The following is a 25,045-nucleotide window of genomic DNA, read 5'->3' as shown; positions in this document are numbered from 1 at the left end:
TCCCTGTCAGCATCTGAAGAGAGATCCCCAAATGTTCAAATGTACCTTTCAGATCAGAGTTTAATTTTAGAAGACTATCTTGGCTTATTAATTTTTATTATAACAGTGCTGTGATGGAGGAGATATCAGATTGCAAGTCAAATTTCAGAAGTCAAAATACTGCAAAGCTGTAGAAATAAATGCAAGTGCAGCTTGCAGTAATAGGTCACAACACTTGTATATGTAAAATATATGTCATTATTGAATAAGTAATAATTCATTGGGGAGTATATTGCTCATGTGCACTTTGTATGTTACAAACTGCAACATGGAGGCTGAATATTTCCATGCTCTATGTGTGTCGGATGAGGAAGGCAAAGTTTAAAAGCCCAAATAATGATTCCAGAGCTGACACTTGTAGAAATTTGGAACTTAAGTACTGCAGAACATCTTGGACGTTTTTGCAATTTCTGTGTTTTCTCATATTTAATCTGTAAATGTTCTTTTCAATTTAATGACAAGCTTTAGAATATACAAGCAAAAGCCAAACTTGTTGGGCTGCTTAAAAAAAAAAAAAAAAAAAAAGGCAAAAAGCTTACTACTTGGGATCATTTATTGTACATAGGCAAAGTAAGCTCCTAGGCAATTCAGAAGTATCACCCTGATTATTAAAATACAATTGAGTAATATGTAAGAGTTAGAATAATAAAAACTGATTACATAAGAATAGTTTGAATACCATGAAACTTGTAGAAGTGTTAATTAAAATCTTTCAGATACCTTATTGATTACTTAATTTCACTGTAAGGTATATATTCTTATCGTATCCTTAAAATTAAGTACATGAAGTCACCATCCAGAACTAGAAATGATACTAAAACAGGAGTTGCAAAATTAAAAATGCCAGTGTGAAGTATAGTCATTTTTCAATGTAGTGGTTCTATGCTTTCTCTTTTGATAAAGGATATCTAAGGGCATTCATGTGGTTATGAAGGAAGAAATTAATTCTCTTGCTAATATCCCCACTTTCCCATGTAGTCCTTTTCAAATTGAAGGGGTTTTGCTTTCAATTCCCCATTTCTCTTTGTCCCAAAAGAGTAAAAGCATTCTGTTATTTCTACAAATCACTGTAGAAATTCTATTGTTTCTACAAGTTACAAATGAAGTGCCCAATAAAATGGGGTAGATGATTTACAATTATTATATCAGATATTTCAGGTATACCTAGAATGTGAATACTACAAGCTTTAAACCTATTTTTATAATCTTGATTATTCCATATAAGAAGAACTGTCTTTTCTTTAAAAGCTTTAAAAAACCTCACCCTATCCCTCCCAACCCCACCCTACCTCCCCAAACAAAAAAAAACAAAAAACATTTGGTTTGCATTTGTAGCTATGACCAAGATATGATAGTGAATTCTTCATCAGACCCAATCTTTTTCTTAAGTGGTCCAAACTGCAATCCAGTGAACTTTCGATCAGAAATCATTAAGGGTGAGCATGTGTAAGAAGCAGTGCAATTACACTCTGCAGTCAAGGGAGAAGCTCTTGATGTACACTGCACCTTCAAAATTTTCCATTCCTTGTCAAGAGAATAAAGTATATTATTTTTTTCTCAGCCTGCAAGCAATAAGAAAGCATGCAGCTTTTACATTATTTCTATAGTAGTCAGTTTGCAGTGGGTCTTGGCCAAGACTTCACACATGGTTTCTTTTCATTCACCTGTTCTGGGACAAGAAAATATAGCACATACACAAAGTTAATTTTCTCTCTCGTACCTAAGTCTAGGGCCATAATTTTTGCCTAAACAGTAAATTTAAATTCTGAAATGCTTAATCCAATGCGTGTTTCACATATGCAAAGGACCTCTGTTGGCAGCCTGTCTGTTTCTGAAATTTTGTTTCTGATGTTTGTATGGGGTTTTATTGAAGGGAAGGCAGTACTGGAACTTGCTGGTGAGGGACTGGGATGGGGCGAGAAAGCCTGTGTGACAGGTCTCCAAGCACGTCTTCTTCTGGAACTTCAGTCACAGCTGATGTTCAGAGACATACCAAATGTGGTTATAGACGATCGGTTTTGACCTGATCAGTTCAGAAGACATCCTGCTTGGTTGATTATTGCTTTGCTACTCAAAGCAACCCAGTGGATAAAATAGGTATTTTTAGACCCATTAAGTGCTATTGAGCTTATTGAGAATCTTTCAGGAAAATGCAAAGACCCCTCCGTCTAGGAAAATAAAGGAAGTTAATGTGTACAATCAGATGATCAAAAAAATTTTCTCTCATCTCCTGGAGTCCTCTAAGAAGATTGGGGCAGGTGGGCCAAGCCTGGGCATTAACACCTGAAATGAAAATTGATTAATGATCAGAAACGTGTGCAAAACAAACAAGGGCTGAAAGAGATTCATCCAAGAGGTTGGCGAGGTTTTTTGTTGTTTGGGTTTTTTTTTTTCTTTTTAACATAATTTCATCATTGTTAAGTTTTGAAGAGTATGCATAGAACTAATGGAAATCTTAATCTGTAGTTATTTATAAACATTTCTTGTTACTGTAAACACCCTCTATACAGTTCTTTGTTTATTATAGCTGGTAAATCAAGCCCTATCAAATTTAAGCTGAGCTAAATTGCTACATCATTGAATACATTGCCACATTTTACATTTTGAAATTCAAGTGTGTTTTGAACTTGTCATCTTCTTCTTAAGGAAAAGAGGAAAAAAATGGAATTATGGGAGGATAATTATGGGAGGAGAAAGTGGCTTTTTAATTTTGTTTTTATATAAAACTATCCAAAGCAATTTTGATGAAATCTTAAATAGCCTTGAGACAGAGAGGAGGGAAAAGGAAAGTACTAGCCATAAACAAACAGCTTAGAAACCTGGTATTGTGTCCTCAAAAGTGCTGGTTTGAACCAAAGCCTCCACATTGGTCTGCTCTTTCTGTGAGGCTAGGACACAGTCTCCTCATCATTTGTTTAGGAACTCTGCTAAATAGCTGAGGGAAAAACCACTTTGTACATTATCTAGTCAAACACAACCATTCCCATATCGTAAGGAAAGCTGTTTTTGTGAAGGCAGAGGAAGGTTCTGTGCTCATTGCAATGGAGAGTTGATGTGGGGAGACTATTTGGAGCAAATGCATGTCTAGTTTCTATTCTTCTTGAAAAATGCTAGAGCATACACATGTGCTTCACGGTCCTTATGCTACATACTGCTTCTCTCTGCACAGATAATCACACGAACAATACATGTGAGCAGCATTTGAGGTAGAGCTGTTATCTTTTATCTCTTTGATGTCTTATTTTACTGATGCATGAAAAGTTGAACAAGGAAATAGTGTTTCTGAACAAAAGGTGCTGCAAATCCTCAGCAGACAGAATTGCAAAATTGTGCCGTCTGTCCTTGCACATTTCCCTCTCTGCCTGTCCTTCGTTAACTGAGATGGTTATTCATCACAGAGTGGTCGATGAGAGTTTTATAGGAGCATTTACTTATAATTTCTATGTTCTAGGTCTTTTTTTTTAATTTCAGGCTCCAAAGTGTATATTTTCTTTTCTGTTATAGTCAATTATGTCATAAATGGTCAAATGATAACTCATCACAAACAAAATTATTTTTGCAGCCTGTCTTCCTAGCGTCTGGATTCTAAAGAGACAACCTGGATGCCTGCATGCCAGTGCAACCAGGATTTCAACAGTGTCAATAATCTTTGCTCATGACACCAAAAAAATCAGTGTGTCAGTGTATTCCTGCAGAGTCATTAGCATACAGACTCACTCTGCTTGCTTAACAAAGCATGGTTTGGTGTATTATAGTTTCCTAGTCTGCTTGTCTGTTTCACCTCTGACAAAAGCAGAGAGAAAATTCAGTCCCTTCTTCAGTGGCACACTAATGCAGGAAATAAATCTTCGGGCATAAGGTCTGAAATGGCAGTCATTTAAATAATTCAAATGCAGCAATCATTTTGCTCACGTGCCTTTCATTTCTTTGTTTTGTTTCTCTGTATTTCTCAAATCACTGAGAGGCAAATGATCTTCAGTGACAATCTATATTTTTAAAATATCTAGAGCTAAATAATCCCTGTCCTCTTTAAATGCAGTTTAACTGGTTACATGTTAAATAATTATTTGCTCTCTCTTTTGTGGTGTGGAGGGGGGAGTTGGAGGGGAGAAGTAACATACAAGCAGATGTGCTGCTAGATCTACAGGCTTCTGCCAACCATATGGCATCTTAAAGAAAGATGGTTGGAGCGTCTGGATTAGCAAAGAGTCGGGATGGAAAGCCATGTGTCGTGTTGGTACAGGCAGTTGTTTTAGCTCTCTGTAAAAGGCTTCAGGAGATTGTGTAATGGAACAAATGGTACTGCAAGCCTAGTAACAGCCTTACCGCTGCTGGAGAGGCAATTGGCCCCCAGGCGGGTACTGCTTCATCCTTGCTTGTTGGTTTTTTGTGAAGGATTTTTAGATCGTTATTCTGTGTTCTTCTTTCAAAATATGGGAAACTTGGGAGATCTAATTTTGAACTTTATACTTGAAAGAGAGCTATTGTGTGGTTAGGATTTTTTCACACACTCATTTTTTATAGTGAAAACATACAGTTTCCCTGTCTTTGAAATGAGAAGCTTGTGCCCTTCTGCAAATTTCCTGCATCCTTCGTGAACACTTTGAGACACCAATTCATTGAATTTGTAGCCCATGCCCAGATTTTGGGGGAAAACTGCTCTCTCTGGGATTTGCTTAGTTAAAAACAGGATTGGGGCTATTGTGCTTGTGGCTATAATGTACCAGCTTGGCATTCATATTCTGTTTGACAAGTTGCTCTTTATGCAAACAAGGGGCCTGCTCCTATTAAAGGCAAAATTCCTTTTGTTTTTAGCAACACAGGATTGGGCTCTTGGTGGGGTTTTGTGTGCTTTACAGGAGTCTCTGTAGTTCACATTACAGCTCATGGGAGTTATTCTGGATCAAGATGAAAGCTTTTGTGTCCAGATCTGTAACAGAAATAGGTTTTAGTCGTTTCTGTACTGTCACACAATAGAACTCTAAATTCCTCTGTATGTCTCAACAAAATCAGGCCTCTTGGTACACCTGTAAATGCAGTTTTATCTCCCTGATACTATTTGTTTCAAAGGAAATAAAAAATCTGATGTTGCAGTAAAGGAGTTCAATAAAATTAGGATTATTTTATTTGAAGAGACTTTAAGTACATTATGATCCCGTATCACAATTTTTATGTAAGGAGATAACATGAGGGATGCCCAAATATTCATTCATAGGTAAATACTCGCTGAGCAGCTAACGTTATGGTTTCAGAGACATTAGAAACAAGCCATTAACTGCAGAACCATCTTCTCTACTGCAGATCTTTGCTGAAAAATAGACTATCTTAAACTGAGACAAATGCTGTTCTAATATAGCCTAAATTCACAATAATTTAAAAGTAAAAGTATGATTACTGCTCTTTTTTCTCTTTAGTTTTTTTTCTTACTCTCCAGAAGGCTCCTTATCTGGAGCTTAGGAAACAGCGGTCCTCAGCTTAATCTGCAGTTTAGTTACAGCAGCGCACGCTTTTTCCTGAGCTGCCTGCACGCCCCCCTGCTCAAGCCTGCATATGTTGCTCAACACTGATCAAAAGTAGCCCCCCTGGGAGGGAGGCTTGGGTTTGTTTTGTCGGCCTGTTCATTACCTCGCCTGAGCCGAGGCTGAGCCAGGTGTGAGGTGGACAGTTGTCCACCAGGAGCAGTGCCAAGACCACCAGCATCTCTCTGGAAGGCTCTTGCGGTGGCTGTTGAGGAGTGGAGTCGGACCAGTGAGCCCCAGTGGGGACCTCGGGCTCTCTCAGGACGCGTGCTGAGCTTTCACAGTCTTTCAGAAACCCAGGCCGGTTTCCGCGCCATGTTAGCGTGTGAGTTCACCAACATTGTGGTGCACATTATCAAAAGTGTGTGTTTCATTCAGAAATGTGCATTTCTCTGTGCAGGTGTTCCTATAGTGAATTTTGAGTAATGGTGTATTTGTGCTGCAGCAGCAGTATCAGAGGTTACGAAGTCTACAGAGACAAGTAATTGATTGATAGTAGGTGGATCTCTAGCTTCTTATTTTGCATATGTGTTTGTCTTCTGTATCCCTACTTAGAAGAACAAAAACCATGGTTGTATTTTTAAACAGAGACACAGCTTTGTTTTCTTAATTTACTACTAGTGATTTCAGGCACTTAATTTTAATTGTCCAACTACTTATGTGAGTGAGAATGTTCAGCTCCCAAAAGCACATCAAGACTTCTGAGCTTTCTTGTTTAAACATTTGTTTCATAAAACTGTTACCGTTGCTTACCGCTGAAAGACTAGAACATGGGGAAGTAATAGAGAAAAGCCTGATTTACCTAACAAAACTAAGCAAGGCATTTTGATGTAATCTGGGGGGGAAAGTACTCTTCTTTTCTTGTAGTCACATTGAAGATGTGTCAAGAAAATGAATAACATATTTATTTCAACTGGTAGCAAAGAAAAGACTGATAGTTTTGCTCGAATTTTTTACAATAATTAAAATATGGTGGAAACAGAAGAGTCTGTGCATGCATATGCACAGTTGTGGACAGAATGAATTCTTCTGCTGGAAAGTGCCGATAGCCTTACCATGGTGGGATGCCTGTGCTGGGTCCGGTGACTGCTGACTGGTATGCTGAGCCGTGATACGGGAGAGCCGAGCTGGAGCCACCTTTGTGCTCATTTCGCATGGTACTCCCGACAGCCCTGGGCTGCTATTCCAGAGACACTAGAGCAGCTATTCTCATCCACAAGCTAAGCTGCTGCCACCAGAAAGGCATAATTGACCCTTCCCACTGGCTGTGATCTGGGTGTGTTGATACTCATCTCCAAACTGCCTTGCTGCAGTTGTATTCCTTATTGTGGAGGGGTTAATAGTTATTCTGAAGATAACTGTAATGATATTTGCCTCTAAAGCAGGAATAAAATTCCTGTATTTCATCGCAATGATTGAGTTCAGCCTTTAGGCTCGATGCAGTAAATTCAGAGCACAATTGGACTAATATATATATCTCATGAAATAGCCACTCTCTTACAGAGAGTGTAATACTGTCTATAATGTACTAATACATTTTTAAGATGTATTTTCTGTGAAATGCTTCCCTGCTTTCCTTCAGTGCTTCTAAGCAACTGCAGTTTTCGCTAACTTTGCATGCAAATTCACTGTTTTTTTAATGTAGTCCAAAACAAAACACCAAGTGGCCTCTGTATTCACAACAGCTGAGCTCCGTGAAAGTGGGCTGACAATACTGCTCAGATCCTCTAGCTTTTTTCGTTTTCTGGAAAACTTCTGGTTTCTCAGGATGAAACTCCATTCCTCTCAGCCCTTCTCAATGCAAACATCTTTTTCCGTAACCCTCACCCCCGCCCCTACATTTGGTCTTCCATGTTACATTCCCCCCAGCTGGTGTTTCCTTGATGCTGTGACCCTCCCTTCAGTCTCTGCAGAACTGGTTTATGCCATACCGAGGGACCTGGGAAGACTGGAGCTGGTCCCAAGTGGGTACAGCCCTGGTCCGAAGTGCTTTGTTGCGTGACAGCAGCAGCTCCCTGTCGGGTGGGGGCATGCTTGCTTGGGCCGACCAGCACTAAACAGAGAAACAGAGCCTGAAGCCCCCTCAGGTCCCTTGGGTATATCCACACATATCTGAGCACAGCTCTTCCCTACGTCTCGTGCACATCCTAGGCTTCTCTGCCCCCTTTCACCTGCTTCCCAGCCATTTCTCTAGATCCTCACTCAATATGTGCCCCCTATTCTCATTTTTATTCCTTAGGCAGAGTAAGTTTGGAAAATAGGCAGATGTGATAGAGCTGTATTTGAAGGGGAGTACGCTAGGCTTGAGGTAAGTTCACAAATGGAAGCAATCTGGTCTGTGTGGAGAGAGCAATGGGGCCTTGTATGGAAAACATCTATCCGAATATGCTGCACAGAAAAATTATCTCTGTGGCCAGTTTAAAGTCACATTCCTCCTTTTGTGTGTCACAAGCATAAAACTACACTCCATACAAATCCTACATCTATCGTTACTTTCACTGTAATTTATGAATACCACAATAACCCTGTGTGAACCCTGAAAATAAGCAAATATGTATCACCTGCCAGAGCTTACAGGCAAAATCACTTGTTTGAAATGAACTGGAAAGAGGGGCATATTTGCACCTGTGGTGTGGAAAATAAGGGTGATGGGGTTTAAGCAAAGGAACTAATGAGTGATGCCTACGTAGACATTTAACACTTTGTGTTTGATATTTTTATAGCTTATTTTCATAGTGGTAAAACTATACGGTATAGCTGCCTTGTTTTTTATGCTGAAGAACATTTTGAAGGACTATGGTGTATAGTTATTAAACTGGGAAGGCTCCCTTGCAGATAACCAGATCAGGATTGTACCCGGCACTATTGAGCTCCCATTTGCAAGGTTACTAGTGAGAAATATTTTACCTTTCAAACACAGGTGCTAATAGCTATAAACAGAAGCTTTATACTCTGTAATACAGAGCCTCCAGTCCTTGCTTGGTTGCAGCTAGAGTCTGGACTTAGTGAGGACAGCAGGACTGAACTCAAAGCTGTTCTGTTAGTCTGTAATTGCGACTGTCTGAAACAACTGAAGCAGTTGTAGCTCAGCTGCACTACCCTTTCTAGCGGTAGTATTTTTTTAATTAAGACAATGTCTGACAAAGTAAATTAACAGAAGCTGATGCTTTTAGCAGGTTTTTTTGCTTCAAATGCCTGATGTCAGCTTGGGCCACATGTACATTCTGCACATACCATGGGATAGAAAAAGTGAAGCCTTCTTTTTCAATTCTCTGCTGCCTGCCCAAACACCACATGTACTGTCTGTTACATGTCGCTTCTGATGAGGTTCATGCTGGGAATTTCTTTTTAAAGGCAAAGTGTTTCTGAAGGAAAGAGTTCAGATTGGGCAGATTGCATTAAAAAATTCTCAGTGTCTCTGACTTGAATATAGCGATTGTTTTGCGTGGACACCAACTAGCAGTCTGTAAAGGTTCAAGTTTCTCTGGTAATGAAAGAAATAAGAAGAATCAGAGTAAGCAGTGGGGAAAATGGAGCCCACATTTATAAAAAGTAAGCCCATGACAAAAATTGTTGTAACTAGTAAAACAAGTTCAGAAGGAAATATTTAAGTAATGCACATGTGTACCTTGTGGAATGATCCTTATAAACATGAGGGGGGCACTTTTGAAATCTTGATAGGATGTACGTCTCTTAACATTATCAAGACTCTGTTTCCTGATGGAGAAATTTTGCAAAATCTGTTCTGTCCAGCATATAACAAAATCAGAGGTGAATATATTAAAAAAAAGAAAAAAGAATTGGAGTCTGACTATAATGTTACAGGATTATAATGATTATACATCTGCTGCGAGCCCTGCCTCCTTTTTTTTCCCCAAGGTATTTTACAGCACTCAATTAATAGTCAGCCTAAATGGTTTTGAGAATTGTTTTATTAAACATTTTTCAGCAATAGGCAGAAAATAGCAACCAGAACTATTTTTGTCTAGAGCAAACCTGATCCAGAGTTCTTCTTATTATAGATTGTATTATTTTGAATTCCTTCAAAGGAGGAAAAGCCTCTCTTCAGCCTAGGGATTCAGACAGAAATAGACATTAGTGAAGCTTTCACCCGTATCTTTTCCGGCCTGCCATCCATTATCTTTCATTGTTTCCTTCCTGTCCAAACCCAGGAGGGCTAAAAGTGGCCATCATATTGGCTAAGCCCAGCTGCTACACCCCCTTACTAAAGAGCAGGCTGATAATGTTCTCTCTTCAGCACGTTAGACATGAGCTATTAGAAGCCCAGGAATAGATCCAGGCTCAGGTTTCCTACATGATCGATTTGTTTAACTTGTTGGGCCAGCTGCAGAAGTGACGATATATTCTAATAGTCAGTGATGACATCTGAAACAAAGGGGAAGCTACTGTTCCTAAGTAAACTTTTAATTAAACCCTATTTGTAATTGTTATCATGGCATGTGAAGATTGTTATCTTCTTGGAGAAGATGTAATATAGGCACTTCTTTAAAATATGTTGAAAAATCAAGAGTGCCTTTAGTAAGAGGGAATTTAGAGGTTACCTATACACATTTGGAAAAAAAAAAAAAGATTACATCATAGAGAACCACCTGGGTCAAGGGTTTCGTGGTGAAATGTGGGCATTTTCTTCTTAGGTGTCCAATTCCAAACTGTGCAAGGGATATTAACCTCTAGTTACCATCTGTTAACATAAGTTGGATGAGTTTGTTCTGCCTGTAGTGCAGGCAAGTGCTTACCTTACTAAGCTAGAAGTGGTATTGATTGCACTCTTTCTCTGCCTGAACGAATGATAATCTGGGCCTTTCATGTGGCAACAGAATTTTGATAGGGATTTCAGAGGGTGGGAAATGCCACAGAAACTTGTTTTAATGTGCCCTAATTTGTCTCCCTGTGTCCTATTAGAATTCAGGACTTCCAGTGTGACAGAGGTGAGGAGGCTCATTCACTGTCCTTAGCTCCTACTCACTTAGGCTTTTTTTTTTTTTTCTTTTTTTTCATTTTTGTGGGGGTTTTTTTCTCTTATGCTTTTTTTCTTTCATTAACATAGGAAAGGTGGATCATAGTGGTTTGCTTTTGAAGCTAGAAGGGAGAATGGAGTTCAGTTAAAGGATGGGTAGTATAGATGTGCCCTTTTATATTTTGGGAGCTTATGGGGACTTCTCCGAGATGCTCATCACTCAAGGTTGTCTCAAGGTCCTTATCTATGGCTCAAGATTTTAAGTAAATAGCAATTTAGGACACTAGTGAAACTTTGGTGAGTAATTTGCTCTTTGTCTGCATTTCCAAATTTGTAGGCTCTTATTTAGTTACCTCAAAATTTACTGTGTGAATTTGTCGATGCTGCAAACTACAATGAAGATGCAGGTTGCTCATACGAAAACTAATTTTACTACTGGTTTAAATGTCCTAGTTGTCTACAGAGCCGATTCAAGATATAAAGAGGTGGTGAATATAATTTTTTCTGCCTTAACGAAAAAGGCAGCATCACTTCTGCTATGAAAAGGGGAGACAGAAAAGTAGCAGAGTTGAGGTGGAAAGCAGAGATGACCCGTGCTGCCGTCCCTGCAAGCGGGGTGGGGAGTGACAGCAGCTTGGGGCAGTTGTGGCTGCAGAAACAAGCTCACCAGTAAGCACCAGCCACACAACTTAAGTCTTTGCATGGCAGCAAGTCTGGCTTTCCAAGACCTTCACATAGGCAAAGCAAGCCCGATCATTAATTTGTATATAGCAGGATGTTACCTGAGGGTGGTGCCTGCTTTATCTGTGTCAGGAACTGGCTGTGATCGCCAGGGTTTGTATTTAAGGTTGTGTGATGCTTCTTTGTTTTAAGATGCTGCTGAAATTCTTTGTGATTTCTTTAGCCTTGCCAAGAACTGTGGTTTAGGCTGGAACTGCTCAGCAGGGTCGTGGTGAGTAATTGCTCAGCGAGGCCGACGAGGGGAGCGGCAATGGAGGCGCGAAGGAGTTGCACAGAAAACCTTCGCCCTGGCATTTCCTAACTCTTGACTAGTTGAGTACACAAACTTAACGACCTTTAATGGGTTGTAATACAACTATCCGTTAAGTACCACAACTTAAACGCTTCCTCTCACGACAGCGAATTTGTAGGATGTCCTGGAAAAAATGATAAAAGCAGGTAGAAGCTTACTGACGGAAAGGTTGCTGGGTTTTGCTTTCTTTTCTAACTGGTTTGCTCCCTCTTTTTGTAACAAGCTTGCCCTTAAACCTGCGTTTGCTTTTAAAATTCAGCGCGTTGAAAACATTTGAGATTTGCAAATGGCCGATTACCAAATGTGGCACTGCTTCCACGTTGGGGCAGAGTCCCCTCCAGCTGCGTCCCCGCAGCGTGGCAGGGGTCTGCAACATTGCCCTCGATTTTCCCCCTTGTGACCAGAAGCAGCCTCTGATTGCTGCGCCCACCGGCAGGCAAAAGAGCGATGCGAGAGCAACCTAAGAAGCCAGTAGCTTGGCACGCTTACCCTGCCGGGGGGAGCGTTCCTCTGAAGGCGGTTTACTGCACGGGAACGCATTCGCGTGATTCCGGGTTTCGGTGGTTTCGGGGGCAGCAGGCGCCGTGCCCCGGCGCTCCCTCGCCCGCGGAGCCGCAGCCCCGGCGCCCGCCGGTGCCCCCGCCGGTGCCCCCGCGGGCGGCCGGTGGCCCAGGCCTTGCCGCTCGGCAGGAGGGGCTGCCCGCCGTTGCCGCGGCAACCGGCAGATGGGGGTTCGCTGGGGTCAGCGGGGAGGCGGCCGCCGCAGCGCAGCGCAGCGCAGCGCGCCGGACGAGCCGCTCGGTAACAGCCCTTTCGGCTCTGACAGCTCTGCTCTAGCTGGCCAGGAGTAGTTATCAGATTACTTGTATTAAAACCTAATTAAGATGTGTGCCAGTAAATGCAGCACGGTTATTGGATTTGGTGATTTAGCTGCTGCAGGTCGCTGCAATCCGATCGCGCCATTTCAGCAAATTCAGCTCCGCCGAGTAGAGTGAAAACGTTTTACATCAGTAACCTGACTGTACTGAAAGAGTAAATAATCTTTTAATGCCTCTGCCGTGTCAGGGACTGATTCCCGCTGCTGGGTGGATGGACGCCGCCCACAGATCCTTGCATATTAATTTCTTTCAAATCAACCTGAAAACCCAGAGGAGGGCTGACAGGTTGTATCAGCTTTCCCCTTCGCTGCTCGCAGTTGCCTGCGGATTAATGGACCTGTGAGTCCCGCAGGGCAGGGAGCTTGCAGCAGGAGCCTTGTGGGTGCCCCTGCATTAGCAGCGTGTCTTTATAGAAAGGAAGGAAGCTTTGGGTTTTGTCTGTAGGCCGCAGACAAGGGGACATTCTAAATGTAACACGGTGGGCGCTAGTCCAGCCTTGTGGTGTTGGATGCAATGGAAGGTTATTATGCTGGGTGGAATTCAACCTCGGTGCCAAAGCTCTGCTTTAGGTTTGATGTTTCACATAGTTTCTGCAGGGTCTTGCAGTGGTTGTCTACCCATAGTTGTCGAAATGGAACAAAACCTATCTATCCTTTTCCATTTCCTTTCTGGGCAGGCTGCAGCATAGACCAGTTTCCGATCCAAATTTTACTGCTGTACAGAGTGAGAGGTGTAGTCTTCTGCAGGTTGTAGCTGCACAAAGTAGCAAGGTAGCTTGGAGCCCTTCTAACATAAAGCTGCATATGAGCTCCAAGTACTGAGAATCAGAGCAAAACGTTTACCTTGAAGCATTCATCACATCTTGGGATGCCTCAATCTTTTTCTCCCTCTGTGGAACCACTTGTCACATGAAGCTGCTTCTTTCCTGCCTCCATGTAGAAATGGGAATTTTGGTTTAGTGGTTAATGGAAAATTATTTGTGAGGTATTATTATTACTACTAAATGGGAGCTTATTCCTTAGTGCCAGGTAGTCCTGTAAGTAGTCCAAACGTAACGTGGTTCAAGAGCTACATGTCTTCACCTTGTGCCTTGAAGTAACACAACAGAGCGTGGACTCAGCTCCTGTCCTTCAGCACTCCCAGGCCAAGTTGGAGCAGCCACCCGACATCCCAGCTGGACAGATCTTGCCACTTTGGTGGAAAAATGATCTCATTTGGAATGGAGGGCAAGGATACAGTGGTCACTCAGATGCTTAGGACGCAGTACACGTTTGCCTGGTAGGTGGTGTTGCCAAAGTGAACGTGGCGACCATGCAACCTCACTCACTCGTATTAGCAAAATGCGCAGAAGGTTCTGTCACCCAGTTGTAAAAATGATGGCAGGCATAGACGTGCAGTTGTAACATATGGGAGGTACAGTGAATGTGGGTGGAGCTGTTCATTTCTCATCTTGAATCATTTACGAGATCAGCAGGCAGGCCAGATACAATGCATATGGGAATGTGTGGCTGTGCTGCACATGTCACACGTAATAGCAGATACTGTGAGAGGGCCCAGAGCCTGTCCTCGGGAGCTAAATGCACCAGAGCAGGCTGGTAGTCCCAGTGTGCGGACCAAGGGCCAGCTTGGCAGCAGTTTTGGGAGAGCAGACTGGTAGACAGAATTAGGGAATTCACAGACTGAGATCTGCACTGACTAGAACTACTCCCTCTTTTATCCATCATGACCCAGAATTGTAGAAAGGAATGTTATTAACCCTATACTCAAGCACTGGAGATAGATACAGATGACAAAAGTGAAGTTGTGGCCTGCTAGTCAAACCCAGCTCAGTGCCTTTGTCATCTTTCTCCCTCTGCTCAAGGGGACAGTCTAAATGTAACACGGTGGGTGGTGAAGTTACAAAACAGAAAAGCATAATTGAGTAGTATTGCCATAATTAAAGACTTTTCTATTTACAGTAGTTTATCTGTATCACCCTTTGCATGATCTGAAAGGATACAGAGCTTTACAATAGAGCATGCTAAGGCTTGTATCCAGTAATGTTTTTGAAATTTGCACGGGCTGCCTGGAAGTATCTAGTAGAAAGTGTTGTTTTGGTGCAAAATTCACATGAGCTGGAAATGACTCCTCTCTGGGTGCCAGAACTGGAGGAAGTTCCTTGCACTGAAGCGGTGGCTCTTCAGCTGGAGCCTTCTCCCTGCGAGAGGAGAGGCACGCCTGGGAAGGGCCTCTCCTCGGGGCTGCATCAGCAGCGTTTGCTCTTCCAGCTGGAACGGGCCCTACCACAGCGATAGGCAACGCTCATCATGTTGCTGCAGAGATGTGGGTCAAGGAGGCTATGTACTTACCTATGTCGTTAGCTGCCAGCAATAATAATTTTGTGCAAGAGGGTCTCTCAAAGACCGTATGGTTGTTCTTAAAACAGGCTGAAAAACTAGCAGAATGGGAAAATTATTAATTGAATGTAGAAATCAGCAGAAACTTCAATTCTAAGGGCCTGAATCCAGACTGTAGTTGGTAGTTGTTGAGTCTGGCTCTCGTGCGTGAGGAGGATTTCGTAGCCTTAGGCTTTAAATAGGTAGGGCAGCACTGGAGTTCTTCCCTTGGCTTTCCGAAGACAGCACTTCCCAGTTACACCTCCCTACCAGTACTGCTATAAAGTAGTAAGTATTCTAGAAATAAAGGACTGGAAGATGTCTTTACAACAGATGAAGAAGCGCAGTAAGGTCACGTATCCTCCTCAAGTTAAAGGAAATCAATGGCAAAGTAGTGAGCAGAACTCAGCTCTCCAGTCTGAAACTACGACATTGCCTCCAGCGAACACCACCGTTGTTCTGCACTCCCCAGGAGCAAGATGCTTGTAGAAAAGCTACTATCTTTAAAAACAAAACAAAGAACAGTACAAGGGTGGGGGTTTTGTGTGTGCGAGTTCTGCTTTGCTTTTTTGAAGTTCAATGCCCCCGATATCACCTTTAGTAAAGAAATGAAGCATAAACAGCTCCTGTACCAACACGGTATAGTTTGGAAGGTATAGGGAGTGTGCAATCAGACACAGAGCGTCCCAGTGTGTATTCAGTAGACCATCCTGTGCTATCAAAGCGGAAGTTTTGTTTGCTTCATTGGATGTTTACAACCAGCTGTCGCTGTTTGCAGCTAGCTGCATCTAGGTTTGTTCTGATCCCCAGGAGATGGTCCTGCAGCTCCTCAAATCCCTTTTGCAAGGAAACATTAGCGGGGTAACAGGACGCTATGAAATATGGGCGTTCAGTGTTTGCTACTTGATTGCAGCAGTTTGATTTCAAGGAAGTTGGCTGGCAGATACAGATCAGTAAGTACTGGTTTTGACCTAGATTTTGGCAATCTTGTTTCAGCTAGATTTTCCTAGCTTTTTATCAATAAATTTGAGTGTGTTTACTAATGCAGTTATTTGAACAATCCTGATTAAGAATGTGGATATTCCGAGTGATTAGCTTAGCTGAGTTATGACAGCTGTACAAGTCAAAATTACCACATGGAGCTGAAAGTAGAAAGATTCAGAAAAATCACATGCCTTATTGTAAGCGTATAACTAATTCCATTAATAACACAGCCTGTGTAAGAGATACAACCTAAAAACCTTGTTCAGCTGAAGCTGTATTTCAATATGTTGAGCAAGAAATAGTTTACAAAAGCAAGTGCAAAGTTTAGATCCAGAACTAACCTTGACAAAAACAGACTCGGTTCATGCTCCCTAAGTGCATAGTGTTTAGATGTGTAGGTTTTTCTCTAGAGTACTGTTATTTAAAGACAAGAAGCTTCTAAGATATCTGAAAGGATCTCTAATTAAAGACATTTCTATTTAAAGAGTGAAATGCATTTAATGTAAAAACACGATTTCCAGCTTCTTTGTGTTTATGTCCCATGCTACAGGTCCCAAGCAGACTTTTTGATTTTTTCATGGCAGGAGTAATAAACAGTCACTAGGGACATAACAAGCCATACCGGCTTTTGCAATTAAAGAAGTAAAGGTGCGGTTGCCCTGTCAATAGCAGTGTTGTCCCAACTTGGACACTTGTTTTTCAAGTGTAAGCAAAAGGCCTCTGTGTGTTCCTTCTGACACCTGCCAGCTTGTTCCCTCTGTTTTGCAGCCACCGATGAGGAGGACCTTTGGAGTGATGGACTCTTAACATCCTTCCCCAGGAATCCCTGTTACACTATTAAAGGATCTACACTGACATGCTTAATTAACACCAAGCTTACTTGAAATAAGTGTTGCATTCTGTAACAAGTTTTGAACATTGACCAGGTTGCAAAGAGCAGTGGACAGAAAACAAAAGTTTTTGTCACTTCAGGTCCAGTTTGTCAGGGGGTTGGGGCATTTGGATTTATAATCTGGGCTAGTGTGTGTGTTTCAGGAAGATGGTTATTGAAGCAGCTACAGAGTGTGCAGCTTGCTTAGTTACCTACAGGTATCAGGATGCAGTCCTGCAGTTTTTACTGATGTCACTTAATGGCAAAGCAAATTTGCTGTCATGTCGTGATAAGGCTTCTAAATTGGAAGTGCAAACCTTTAAAAGTGCTTGTTTAAAGTGTGAAGATAAAACATATTGAATGCCCATCCTAGGAGTAATGCTTTAGTCTCAGCCCAACCACCAGACTGAGCTCTGTCTTCTGGGAGCTGCACCTGCCAGTGCAAACATCAAAGCTTCTACCATGAACTCCAACTTCAGATACTCTGCAACCCTTTTATCTATTTTTTTCCAGGTTACAGCAGCTTGACAAGCACTGCCAGGCCACTGCCCAGCAGTTAGTGGAGTTGCTCAACAAACAGAATCAGCTCTTCAAAGAGAAGCAGCTGCTTACAGAAGAGGTGCAGTTTCTGCGAACACAGGTACTGTGCCAAAAGAAAAGAAAGTCTGAGGGGAATATTCTGCAGCTTTAGCAGAGAAATCTGCCAGCAGTCTTATTTCAGCAGTTGGATTTTGTTGCTGCTGTTGTTTTAAAAGAGGCATTACTTTCTGAAAAAAACAAAATAAAAATCTATGCAATTGGAAACCGAGACTGGTAGCTGGACCCGAGTCTCACTTAAACCTAAACTAAATGACAGAAGTGTTTTGAAGCAACAATAAACCAGCAGAAGTTATTCTTGGTGACAGCTTCGAGCTTTCTTATCAGAAGATTTTGTGTTCCTTTTTCAGAGAAAAGGGAAATCTGTTCTTTAACAGCATTAATGTTTGAACAGTAGCTTGATGTTGATAATTTCTTTGAGCTTTTTGCTGACATTTGTCAGACTTAAATCCCCCTACCACTTCATGATTTCCCCCCCCCGCCCTGATTTTTAAAAGTCATTTATCTTTCCTGCTGCTCCTTCCACTCACCCAAGTGTGAGATGGTGAACATGAAATCAGTCTGCCTGAGCACTAATCACTGCACTGCGTCTCTAGCAGGACTGACTCTTGGTTCCAGTGGTCTCCAGGAGGCTGTGGCTTCCCACGGGCAGTTGTTGCTGGGGTTTTTGGCCACTGTTCTTCAGTCAGTCAGTGCTTTGGGAGAGGGCTGCATGGTTTGGTTTTTTCTTTGTCTTTCTTGCTTCAGAAAAAGAAGAGAGAGAACTGACAAGCACAGAATGAGGTTTTCAGTAAAACTATCAAATAATCAAACCCTTGTTTTGTGACTAAGTAAATGAACTATTTCAACCACAGCATGAAGTTTCCTAACTTGCAAACTAGTGAGTTTGCCCAGGATAAGTGGAGTTCTGTTAACAAGGTAACAAGACATTCAGTGTAGGAAATTTAGTCCAGTAGCACACCTAGCAGTAAACAGAACGTGAATCATCTTAGAACTTTAAAATATTTAAATCATACTATTTTCCATAGGCTTTTTAGCTGTAGAATTTAGTAAACATTTAACCTAGGAGAATAAAATCCATACTTTGTTATGCCTTTAATCATGTCAGTGTGTTTGGTTTTACAGGATTTCCTGTTGTAGTAGACAAACTTGGTAGCTCAAGATAGTGTAAGGTTATCAGCATGTAGTAACTACTGGCAAATTTCAGGGCAATCATACTGTTCTTTCTATAAGATAGTTTAAGAATGTGATGGTTCAGAAAAGAAAATTAACATTTCTGTTTTAAAGGAAGCACTCTTGGTAATGTGAACAGACTTTACATGGTCCACAGGGAGTTTGTTATTGATAATCTATTTTATCCGGAAGTGAGTGTGCTTTTATGAAGTTGGGCAGAAGTACAAAAATCATACAAAAGAGGAAAAAATCATTCAGATATTACACTTCTATCAAGACTTGACTGGCAAAAGCTTCCTTCTTTATGTTCACTACAAGTTAATTGTGCTCCAGAGGATACTTTTTAACATGAAAACACTCAGAAGAGAAGAATGATATAAAAAAATCATTACAAAATGAGTCCTAAAAATCTATTTGCAGCTATTTAAAGCAACGGTGGTTCTCTGGGAATTGGAATTCAGCCCAAAAGAGCTGCCTGGAATATCAGACAATTGGTTTAAGAAAACTAAAGAACAGTTCACCATAAATGGGAGATTTTAACTACAGAAAGATGTATGTAGTTAGTGTAGAAATAAATTTTAAAAAAAATCAATTGCAGAATCAGTGTTGATCAAAGGTGAAAGTGACATCATATTCCACATTTTACTGTATTGTTCAAGAGTTCTCCTTTATAATCTTTTGGGGGGGGGGGGGGAGAAGTCAATCATACCTCATCTTTTAAAAATGATGTAAAATACACTAACCTAAATGTGCTATTGTATCTTGGAACATAAGCCACTAGTAACTGCAGTTGCATATTTCAGGAAAAAAATGGGATGCAGATCTCAAACAGGACACAGATGGAATCAAGTAAAAACCTGGATGGATAAAGAGAAATGAGCAGAAGTAGGTATTTTTTCTATATCCTATATATAGAGAGAGGGGAGAGAGAGGAAAGGAGGACTAAAACTATTTGCAGATGTGGGTTGAATCTGGCAAACACTTCAAGACAAAAGAGAGAAGTGTTTGAAACATTTTTGGGTTTGAAATTGTTGGAGCTTTTTGTGTTTGTTTTTTTTAAGCACTTAAAAATTTAGGACAAGCACTCCACAGCAAAGACAGGTTTATGTGACAGAATTAAAAAAAAAAAATCTTAAAGATTTAAATTGGAGGGAAAGGGGGACAACTCTTAGGAAGGTGGGAACTTCTAGAAGAACTCAGATTTTACCATAGGCACTTTTTGGTCTGGCTTATCACTGGGTGTTTGCCTTTTGATTTGGAATTGGTTAGTTTTGTCACTTCCGGTAGTATTTTCCTTCTGAGGAAGCAGAATCCTCTCTATTTCTTCAGAAAGGCTACAATTTGTTCTGTAATAGATCATAAAACCTAGTGTCATGTTGAATGAAACATTATATAAATATAACTGTATTTGGAGCAGTGCTGTTGCAGTTACACTACTGCTACATAGTTACAGCTGTTCCTATCGCCTTGTAAGAGTTACTTTTGGGGGGGTTAACTTTAATTTAAAAGTCACAGATTTTAAAATTGCATCATTTGTTTTAATCTAGCTGACCTAGAGAAAAAAAAAACAAAACCACTGACAAACGTATAACCTTCATAGGATTTGTTTTTAAAACTCAGGTTCCTTCCACTGCAATTTTTATTTCTAGTGGTAGTGTTTGCTGTACAGGGGGGAGGAGGAAGGAAGAAAGAAAGGGGGGGGGGGGGGGGGGGGAAGAGATGTCTTTAAATCTAGCTACATTCTGGTGTGTTGAGAGTCTGTTTTTCACGGAAAACTCATTTGACACTGTAAGGAAAATTCTGGGTTTTAAAGTGAATGAAAAAAAGTCATCATAAAAGAAATACCTGATCCTGCTACATGCTGAATTCCCTTACAGGCAACATGAGTTAAAGGCTTTTAACATCCTTGTTGAAGGAGTAACCAAGACAAATACCACAGTTTTCAAAACATCTTTCTCATTCTCGGCAGTGAATTACATGGTTTTAAAATAATAATGTTAAATCTCCTATTACTGAAAGAAGCTCAGTATTATTTCAGAGTAACTACCTGCCTACAACATGATGAAGATGCTCACACTGTAATTTTCATTTTCAGAGAGCTAAAAAGGACCAGTATGATAATGTGGCCTGACCTTACAGCATGGGCTCTGTATTTAATAGATGGCACTAATATTTGGTAATGGTGTAGAGCATAACTTATTCAGGTCCACGTAAAGGTAATCAAAAGTTTAATTATGGGATTTACACCTCTCGTTTTGAAAGTTTTCTGAAGATTCAAGTTTTGAGTTTCTACCATTGAAAGTCTCTCTTACATTGCAACTTGCTCCAAGTCAGGAGAGCAAGAGATATTTAGCTCCCCTCCTATATAACTACTAAGTACAAATCAGCATAGTATAGCAAGCAAACACCTAAACTGAGATTACTGGAGACCTCAGCCCTGCCCACCCAGTATGAGTATGTTTCTGAAAGCTGGGTTGCTCCTCACTTGCAGGATCTGCCTTGCTGTCCATCAGTGTGTGACAGAAATAAGTGTTTGTCCGGGTCGCTAATCCCCTCGCAGACCCCGGCTGCCGAAGGGGTTGCCAGCCAGCTGAGCCAGCGAGAGTGCAGACTGACAGGATTCGGACCTTGGGGATTAACTCCAGCTAGGGCTGTCGTTGTCCTACGCTGCTGCTCTGCCTCCCCCCCGAAGATCTCTTCCTGCAAGCCAGCCCCTCCCTGGCAGGAACCCGTGCTCTCCCTGTGCTCTCCGTATGGCTGAGCCACTAAAACCATCTCTTCCCTCATTACAGATGTCTTTTTCACAGTGAGCATGTCCGTGAACAAACCGACTTTCTTTCAAATAGCAGTTGAAGTATACTCACCCATGACTATATTTCCACCCTCACCCCTCTAGTTGCTCAGTGGGAGGTACTGTCAGAATTACAGCTGTTCCTGAGCAGTTGTTTTGTTTTCTTACATCAGCACGAATTTTCAGTGAGGTCCCAGCAGCCAATGGAGTGCTTGACGTGCTCCCAAGTGCCCCGTTTGCTTTTTTTTTTTCATTATATGTTACAGAAGGGGAGCTTTATGTCCAGAAAACAAGTAGCTCGTCCATCTCTGATGTCAGAAGTGATTCAGGCTGATCCTTACATGGCCCTCAACAGTTCTTCAGGAGACCTGAAGACTGTAGGTTATTGGGGAGAGAGCTTTTATTTTTTTTTTCTTTTTGGCATAGTCTTAATGCACAAAAATAGTGCCTCCGCCAGGTGTTTGTAGCAGCTGATGACGTTCCACAGACAGGGGTTGGTAGTTGTTTTGGGGTGGGTTTTTTGTTTTGGTTTGGTTTTTTAAGCAGGTGAAAGGAAAGTCTTCATTATTCCTTGGATGGAGTTTAGTCAGAGACGATGAGAGTTATGACAGGAGGGGATGGATACAGGTAGACCTCTGCTTGATGTCTTGACTGCCCTGACATGACACTTTAAGTGCTGCATCACCTAGTATTTAGCTGTTAAGAGTTTGTGAATCTGCAGCTGTAGGAGGCCTGTACCTCCTGTGTGGTGTCTGTTCAGTGGGCAAAGCTGGGGAGCAGCTCAGGATCTACCTCCCGAGAGTTCCACCGCAGGTTTTGCAGCTGCACAAATGAGGACTGAGGCACCTAAGCCTCCCAAGTGCTTTCTAACCAGACAGGAAGCTAGTGGCTCCTCTCCCTTCCGTTATGAGTATAGTTAACAGCAATTAAGCCATTCAGATGTCCATGGTTCTGCTCTTTCTTACAAAAAACTTCCAACCCATACACCTAAGAATACCCAACCACCAGTTAGAACAGATGCCACTGAGGGGAGGAGGGAGTGTCAGGAGGAACCTGGGCAGTCTGTGCTGCAGAAGTCTGCTCACTGAATACCAAAGTACTGCTGGGAGGAGGAGAGACTTAAAGATGGAAAAGGCCCCTGCCCCGGACTATCCAGTGACCATCTGCCAGTTACTTGGACATTAGGAGTGACAGATTTGTGTCCATTTAGTCAGCGAACTGCTTTAGCATCCAGGCTGTTGGATAGTGGGGTACACCGAGACTCTGCCAGTATTTGTGCTCTCTCTTTAAAGCAGGTGAGGCCAGGCTGTGGTCAGGTGGAGCAATGCTTACTTTGTCAATCAAGCTCAGGTTCAGCATCTTGCAAAGCATTAGCACTGGGTAACTGGTGATGAAAGACATGTAGGCACCCCAAGGCTTTGGGGTGGAAGTATTGGTACCTGACTGGTTTACGTGCATACAGACAGGGCTAATGAGACCTTTTTTGTGGCTGTAGGTGACAAGAAGAGGAGAATGACAGCTTTTGAGTTAGATGCATATATAGCAGTATGACATTTCCAGGGTAGAAATGTTTTGAAGTTTGGTGGTACGAAATGCTACTGTCTGAAAAGGGGTGCCTAAAAAAGGAGGGGGGTCTCTACCTTGGGGTACAGCTCAGCACGCTCGCTTTTGTAGTGAGGAGGGAGAGCAGTGAGTGAGCCTGCCAGGCTGTCAACTGGGCCAGCAAGGGCAGCTGCGTGGCAGAGACAGGGGCTGGTTGGGGATGTTGTAAGCCACCCACAACAGCAACAATTGCCAGACTTCTTCAGGAGGTGAGTGTTTGGGCAGCTCTTTGCCTTTTTAATCTTCTGCCTGTGCTCAAATGCTGGCCATAATGCCAGGGGTTACTGCACCATGGAGTAGGTTTCCTCTGGGTGTCACTAACACGGAATTTAAGCCCCAAGGCTTTCTGTGGCCGTAGTTCATTTTTCCTTGCACTGGTTGCAGGCACAACTGTAGCAGTTGGTGCTGGTGCATGTATTTTGGGGCAAAAAGTAGCATGTTATTCTTTTTAATTAATTCTTTAATGAACTGCAGCTTCATAAATTCTCCTTTTTTAACTCAGCCCTAATTGCCTTACCAACTAAGGGCGGGGGGGGGGGGGGGGTAGCAAAACCCTTTAGTCTTCTAATGCAAAACCAGCCAAAGTAGAAAGTTTATTTTTATTTCTGAGGTCATTTACATCTCTTAAATTCAAATTTTAGGACTCCAGTAGCTTAACTCTAGGTGGCTCCCCCAGCTCCAATAGAGTTTGATGTCTCACTCTGAATTCAGTCCTGAAGTACTGCTGAGGAAGCACAAACAATAGCTATGCAAGAGCTTCAAAACTGCAAATTAGCCTTCCCACCAGAGGTTTCCTACCAGCACCCAGGCCCCAGCTTCCCGTTTTGCTGCAGCTGCCCACCCCACACACACGCTGTACAATTCACAGTAAACACTCTCTGGCACAAACCTGCTGCCTCCTTCCTGGAAAGGAGAAGGGGCAGGATCTTAGACGTGCCCCAAAACAAGAGCTCAGTTATTTACTGCTAAACATGAGCCATGTCTAAAGCTCATGGAGATCCTGTTTTTCAGAAATCAAATAGCTCTTGTTCTTGCTACCTGTAAGACTTCTGATCTTAGAAAGAGGCGAGGACAGCAGGCCTGCAGGAAGCCAGGCTTTGAAACAGCGCTTGTTTACATTGCATTACCACAGTCTTAACCGTTTCTGTACTTGTCTTCTAAGAACTCGTCCGCAGGCTGAAGTGACACAAATAAGAAACACAAGCAACACAATACAGACTACTTACTTACTTAACACGCCTGTCTCTTTTATCTTTCAGGTCTGCTCTGCACCTGGCTGAACCTTGTCTGAGGCTCACCCAAAGACACCTCTGCAGAAAGCAGGCACAGTTGCTGGCTAATTTCACTTGGTTTCTATTTCTTTTTCTTTTTCTATTTTCTTTTTTTTTTGATTAACTACAGAATCACAAATATTTTGAAGCCTTACCAGCCTACCAAACTTCCTAGGAAGACAGCTGAGATTTTTCTGAAAAGACTACGCTTGCAAGGCAGTTCTAACAGCTATTACGTAGTGTGGACTTAATCCATAATGTGTACGATTTTTTATATACTGTTTTTATCCATTTTTATAATTGAACAGAGATGTCTTATTTACAGACTGAAATACCAATAAACTTAATTGGATTCTTACTTTCCTTGTTCTGTCCTTCTGAATTCAAGGGAGAGCATGTGCACGGGGAGGAGGGATAAGGGGCTGTTTGTAAGTCCTGCACAAGCATGCTGCGGCTCCTCTTTATAACCTCATTACCAGAATCTACCTGGGAACTTTATTTTTACAAGGTATTTGTCACTTTTTATACAGAAGTGGGAGTCCCAATAACTACTTATCTATCAGAAAAGCCCAAGAATGGTTGAAAAATATTCCATATAAAGTGGAAGAATTTCCATGGGGCAAGTTTGGATACAGCCTTTAAGGGAAAGGAACCCTTAGTACAGATTAGCCTTGAAGTGAGGTGCCTGGCTCTCAACACTGAAGTGGTGATGCTAGACTGTTCCACCAGCAAATATTTAGCAGCCTCGAGGATGGGCACCAGCTGAACCTGGCTTCAAATTCTTGAACTGAAAACATTTGGAGGATACATGGGGAGGGTTTTTTTCTGGTTAACCACGCACTCGTGTTTTTAAAAGTTACTTTCCAAATACCAGACTGTTTCAGAAAGAATTTATCTGAATGTTTTGCTAACTAGTGCAGGATAAACTAAGTAC

General features: G+C 41.8%; 1 protein-coding gene across 4 annotated transcripts in view; it reads left to right on the top strand.

The window, feature by feature from the left end:
• SDCCAG8 (SHH signaling and ciliogenesis regulator SDCCAG8) overlaps positions 1–24,469 on the top strand; it is a 117,511-nt gene extending 93,042 nt beyond the window's left edge. The window contains exons 17-19 of one of the 4 annotated variants that reach the window (XM_041128478.1): positions 17,191–17,317; positions 19,251–19,336; positions 24,100–24,469. In XM_041128478.1, coding sequence (XP_040984412.1) covers positions 17,191–17,317; positions 19,251–19,316 — 193 coding nt within the window. In that variant the 3' untranslated portion in view covers positions 19,317–19,336; positions 24,100–24,469. Of the gene's footprint in view, positions 1–17,190; positions 17,319–19,250; positions 19,337–24,099 lie in introns of those variants that run through there. The other 3 variants (XM_030035674.1, XM_030035675.2, XR_003926362.2) reach the window with 3 other exon arrangements.
• Positions 24,470–25,045: the final 576 nt, after the last annotated feature.

The sequence above is a fragment of the Aquila chrysaetos genome, chromosome 13 (assembly GCF_900496995.4).
Source record: "Aquila chrysaetos chrysaetos chromosome 13, bAquChr1.4, whole genome shotgun sequence".
NCBI lineage: Eukaryota > Metazoa > Chordata > Aves > Accipitriformes > Accipitridae > Aquila > Aquila chrysaetos.
The sequence above is the reverse complement of the archived record's forward strand: the minus strand, read 5'-3'. Positions and strand labels throughout refer to the sequence as shown.